This window comes from Otolemur garnettii, unplaced genomic scaffold (genome assembly GCF_000181295.1).
Source record: "Otolemur garnettii isolate 467f Iridium unplaced genomic scaffold, OtoGar3 scaffold00100, whole genome shotgun sequence".
In the NCBI taxonomy this organism is placed as follows: Eukaryota; Metazoa; Chordata; class Mammalia; order Primates; family Galagidae; genus Otolemur; species Otolemur garnettii.
Window position 1 is genome coordinate 6,950,710 of NW_003852495.1, and position 5,356 is coordinate 6,956,065.

The window sequence follows — 5,356 nt, forward strand, 5'->3', positions numbered from 1 at the left end:
AAAAAAAAAAAAATATTGGGAACACTAAAACTGTTTTTCTTCTCTCAGCTCTGGATTCTCTGGAGTTTGAATATTTCCAGTAGTGGAATCCTCAGGAGGACTGATCAGGTCTTACATTTCTAAAGCCATGACCTGTGTAAGTTGATAGTTTCTTTTTCTTTGCAATACTATGATTTTAGGTTATGTGGGGTTTTTCATTAACCTAAAGCTTCCTATTTAAGAAGGGCTCATTCAGTTGTCTGCTACCCAGTTTCTTTTAATGCAGTTAATAGTGATAGCATATAACTCCATTTCCTCCCTGAGTGTTTGTGTATTTATTATCCAGTTTACTCAATACTTTATATGCTTATTTGTCAGCCAGCAGCTATGATAGAACAGTAAAAAAGTAGATTCTCATAGAGGAAATAGTTGAGCTTCCCATATAGATCCCTAGTTGGTGAATAGGGATCCTATCTGAGTGCCATAGATTACTTTTGTTGGCACCATAATCTAACCAACTGATCTAACCAGGCATCTCAACTAGATTACTTTTAAATTCTCCTCACACCTGAGTTTTCTAAGCTAATAAGATAGGATTTATCGATTGGTCTCAGTCTTACTGTCTGATAAGATCTCATGCTTTTTGAGGATTTTAGAATGATTAGGAACGTATCATAGATCTTGAGAGATAAGTATATATTTTATGGTTGAATGTGTTGAACCAAGTTCTGTTGAACTTGGGTGACGCCTTTTTGATTGAGTCATCTTAATTCAGTATACATACAGGAAGAACAAAAGTTTTGAGAAAATAAAGTATTGAGTGAGTGACAGAAGATGGCAATGAATGAAAATATTATCCTAATGAGTATATGTGTTGATTTCTCATTGTGTTGAATTGGGAAAAACTTTTTCAATTTTATCCAACCAAGTACCTGAAGGTAAAGGATGGATTAAGTCTGAGATGATTGTTAGGCAACCAATACAAAATGTATTTGTTGAAACAAAAATGCATGTGATATGCTCTGATGTAATGATGAACTTGAGGCTTGCAGAAATATCTAAAGTTTTTAGCCAGGCGTTGTGGCGGGCACCTGTAGTCCCAGCTACTTGGGAGGCTGAGGCAAGAGAATCACTTAAGCCCGAGTTGGAGGTTGCTGTGAGCTATGACGCCACAGCACTGCTACTGAGGAGAATATAGCGAAACTCTGTCTCAAAAAAAGAAAAAAAAATTCTGAAGTTTTCACAAACCTTTTTCTATATTATATTATTATGTTATTTATTTTTTGAGACAGAGTCTCAGTCTGTCACCCTGGGTAGAGTGCTGTGGTGTCATAGCTCCAGGCAACCTCAAACTCTTGGGCTTGAGCAATCCTTTTGCTTTCACCTCCCCAGTAGCTGAGACTACAGGCACTGGCCACCGCACCTGGCTAATTCTATTTTTATTTCTATTTTTATTTTTAATTTTTTTGAGACAAAGTCTCACTTTGTTGTCATTGGTAGAGTGCCATGGTGTCATAGCTCACAACAACCTCAAACTCTTGGGCTCAAGCAATCCTCTTGCCATAGACTCCTGAGAAGCTGGCACTACAGGCAACCACTACAACAGTCGACTGTTTTTAGAGACAAGGTTTCACTCTTGCTCAAGCTGGTCTTGAACTCCTGAGCTGAAGTGATCCACCCACCAGGGCTTTCCAGAGCGCTAGGATTACAGGCATGAGCCATCACACCTGGCCACAAACCTTCTTTTTTTTGCAGTTTTTGGCTGGGGCTGGGCTTGAACCTGCCACCTCCAGTATATGGGGCCAGCGCCCCACTCCTTGAGCCACAGGCACCACACGCCACAAACCTTTTTTTATATGGAAATTTTTATGTTGAATTTGGGAAGGACATCCTGTCTCTCTTTTTAAAAAACTGTTAAAAGGAAAATAGCAGCTCACATCTTTGGGAATTTAAGCATCATGCAACAAGTTCAGTATGTGTTAATACTTTATTAAATACAAAAGCTTGAATTTTATTGCTCACATATCTGAACCATAGTAGTAATCCCCGTCAAATAGAAAGATTTTTCTGTAGCAACAGGATTCTTAGGAACATATGTGCTTTATTCTGTCTCCTGGTCATTAGTCACTCTTAATATATTACTCCCTTTCTCTAATGTGCTCTTCTGATCTCCTGTCTTTCAGTCTTTAACATGATATTTTAAATTTCATAATACATGCATTTACAATTTCAGGAATTAGTGACATTCACAGATGTGGCCATAGACTTCTCTCAGCAGGAGTGGGAATACCTGGACCCTAATCAGAGAAATTTGTACAGGGATGTGATGTTGGAAAACTATAGGAACCTGGTCTCACTGGGTAAGTTTATTTGCCTCAAATAATTTAAAATGTGATGTATGATATATTGTCTTTCAACGCAGTGAATTTCAAGGCTGTATTTTAAGACTTCCCATTCCTAAAGGAAGTTGTGAGCCCTGCCAGTATGACAATGGCCTTGCCATTAAGTACCATCATTTTCTTCATCCTTTAGTGATGTCTCCCTCTGGATCTTTTTAAAATTGTTTCCTTCCTTAATATTCAAGAAGCTTCATTAAAATGATTTGTTTATTTATTTATTTATTTTTTATTGAATGGTAACTATGTACATTAATGCACTTCTGGGGTACAGTGTGGGGTTTTCACATGCAATCCAAAATACTTCCATCAAACTGGTATTTATTTATTTTTTGAGACAGAATCTCACTATGTTGCCCTTGGTAGAGTGCAGTGGTGTCATAGCTCACAGCAATCTCAAACTCTTGGGCTTAAGCGATTCTCTTGCCTCAGCCTTCCAAGTACCTGGGATTATAGGCGCCTGCCCAGCTATTTTTTTGTTGCAGTTGTCATTGTTTTAGCTGGCCCAGGCCAGGTTCGAATCCGTCACCCTTAGTGCATGTGGCTGGCACTATAACCACTGTGCTACAGGTGCCGAGCCGATATATATTTAGTGAATAATCATCATATAGGAAGCCTGGTTTCCCTTTGTGTTTATTCCCAGAATTCCTATAGATATGCAATGTCATCATCTGATCCACCTGGAAGGACAAAAGGTAGATGTAGATTCTTCATTTGTTCTGAGGATGAGAAGAATTCTATGACCTATAGTGGTGGATTGGATGAACAGTATTCATTTAAAACTGAAGGGTCTACATTTAATTTCCTATAGCCAATTTGTATGACTCATGGTTGAAAGTTATAATTCATGAACTTTGCGTTTAATATTAAGTGCAGATTTTGTAAATCAGTTAAGATGTTTTGTGTTTTCCTCTTATAAAATAATTATAATTGGTACAATTGTATTCATCATGTCCCTGGCACACTTCTTGAAAAATATATTTATAAGGTGGCCAGAAAGTTCATGTGCAGTTTAAAATAGTTGTCTATTTTATGGCCACCCTGTGTGTATATGTGTGTGTGTAAAATGACTTAATCATCAAACAACTATGTGATAGTGATATTTTTATGCCAGGTTTATTTGCCAACACCATCGAATAGTAAATTTAAGTGACATGGCCACAGTCATGAGGTTGGTAGGTTTAAGAGGAAAAATTTGTATGCCAGCTTTGTGGCTCCAGAGACTTCCACAGACATTGTTAAACATTCTATTAAGAGACAAAGCCTACAGAGGTTTAAATTAAAATAAAACTTTTCATACCCGCCTCATTTCTTAAATCATCTCATCCTTCTTTTATTTGAAATCTTTAGTTCATTGCAGATTTAACCAAAGGTTTCTTTGACTTTTGTGTTTCTTTTTATACCATGTGGCATTTCTTCTTATAAGCAGGACATTCCATTTCTAAACCAGATGTGGTTGACTTATTGGAGCAAGGCAAAGAACCCTGGATGATTTTGAGGGATGAAACACAGTACACAGGTAAGGAAGGCAAGGGAAGCAATCAGGGCTGGTAATGGCCTATGTGGTAAGAGACAGGCGATGATGCTTCTCTGTTGCTGCTCCTGAGCTCGTCCTCCAAGGCACCAGGACTTGTGGAGCACAGGCCTATGCCATGGAGAAGAAATAAAGATCTCACTGTGAGCTATGGAAGAAACTTGAACTCTGCTCCTTTTACCAATCACCTTATTTCTCTTATATTTCAAACCCATTTTTCAGTGATGGGACCCTCTATTTTCTTTTTATTTCTACTTTGGATTCAACTGTTTTTCCAGCTGTCCTTTCCCTTGTATAAACACACACTTGTCGATATAATGAACAAAACTTATAAGTCCCTGTCTTTGTGGAATTTACATTGTAGTAGAGCAAGAAGACATAAAAATAAACAGATAGGGGAGGGTGGGGGGAGGGAGGGTGATTGGTGGGATCACGCCTATGGTTCATCCTATAAGGGCACATGTAAATCTCTCTAAATGTAGAATATAAATGTCTTAACACAATAACTAAGAAAAAGACATGAAGGCTATGTTAACCAGCCGGATGAAAGTATTTCAAATTGCATATAGAAACAGTACACTGTACCTCATGGTAGTATTAATGTTTAAACAGGTAAACAATATTAGGCAGTGGAATGACCCATGATAAAAAGTATTTCAAATTGCATATAGAAACAGTACACTGTACCCCATGGTAGTATTAATGTTTAAACAGGTAAACAATTAATATTAGGCAGTGGAATGACCCATGATAAAAAGTAAGCAGAGGCCAAGCATGATGGCTCACGCCTATAATCCTAGCAATCTGGGAGTCTGAAGGGGGTCAATCCCTTGAGCTCAGAAGTTCCAGACCAACTTGAGCAAGAGTGGGACCCCGTCTGTACTAAAATAGGAAAAGAAAAAGAAAAAACCAATCCTGATGTCATGGCAGGAGCCTGTAGTCCCAGCTACTCGGGAGGCTGACTCAGGAGGATCACTTGAGCCCAAAAGTTTGAGGCTGCTGTGAGCTATGACACCACAGCACTGTAGCCGGGGCAACAGAGTGAAACTCTGTCTCCATAAACAAACAAACAAAAAAAGTAAGCAGAGGTCAGTCCATCTTAGATAAGATGGTTAGGGAGACTTCTCTGGGGTGGTAATATTTGAGAAGAGACATATGGCTATGTATTTGTGAAAGAAAATACTCCAGGCTGATTAAGAGCTTGAAAGACTCAGCAGACAATTAGGGCAGTAGAGAGGAAGAGTGTAGGGAGTAAAGGGAGGAGGAGATTGGGGAGAACTTCGTGAGTTTGTGCAGCACCAAAGTAGACCATGACAGAGATCCTATGAGGAGAGTGACAAGAAATGAGGTCACACTATTTTTTTTTTTTTTTGAGACAGAGCCTCAAGCTGTCCCCCTGGGTAGAGTGCCGTGGCATTACAGCTCACAGCAACCTCCAACTCCTGGG

The 5,356-nt window shown here is 38.9% G+C and overlaps 1 protein-coding gene across 1 annotated transcript in view; it reads left to right on the plus strand.

The window, feature by feature from the left end:
- LOC100945283 (zinc finger protein 607) overlaps positions 1-5,356 on the plus strand; it is a 49,397-nt gene that overhangs the window by 5,330 nt on the left and 38,711 nt on the right. The window contains exons 2-4 of the mRNA XM_023516899.1: positions 49-136; positions 2,213-2,339; positions 3,805-3,894. Of these exons, the coding sequence (XP_023372667.1) occupies positions 128-136; positions 2,213-2,339; positions 3,805-3,894 (226 nt within the window). The 5' untranslated portion in view covers positions 49-127. The remainder of the gene's footprint in view (positions 1-48; positions 137-2,212; positions 2,340-3,804; positions 3,895-5,356) is intronic.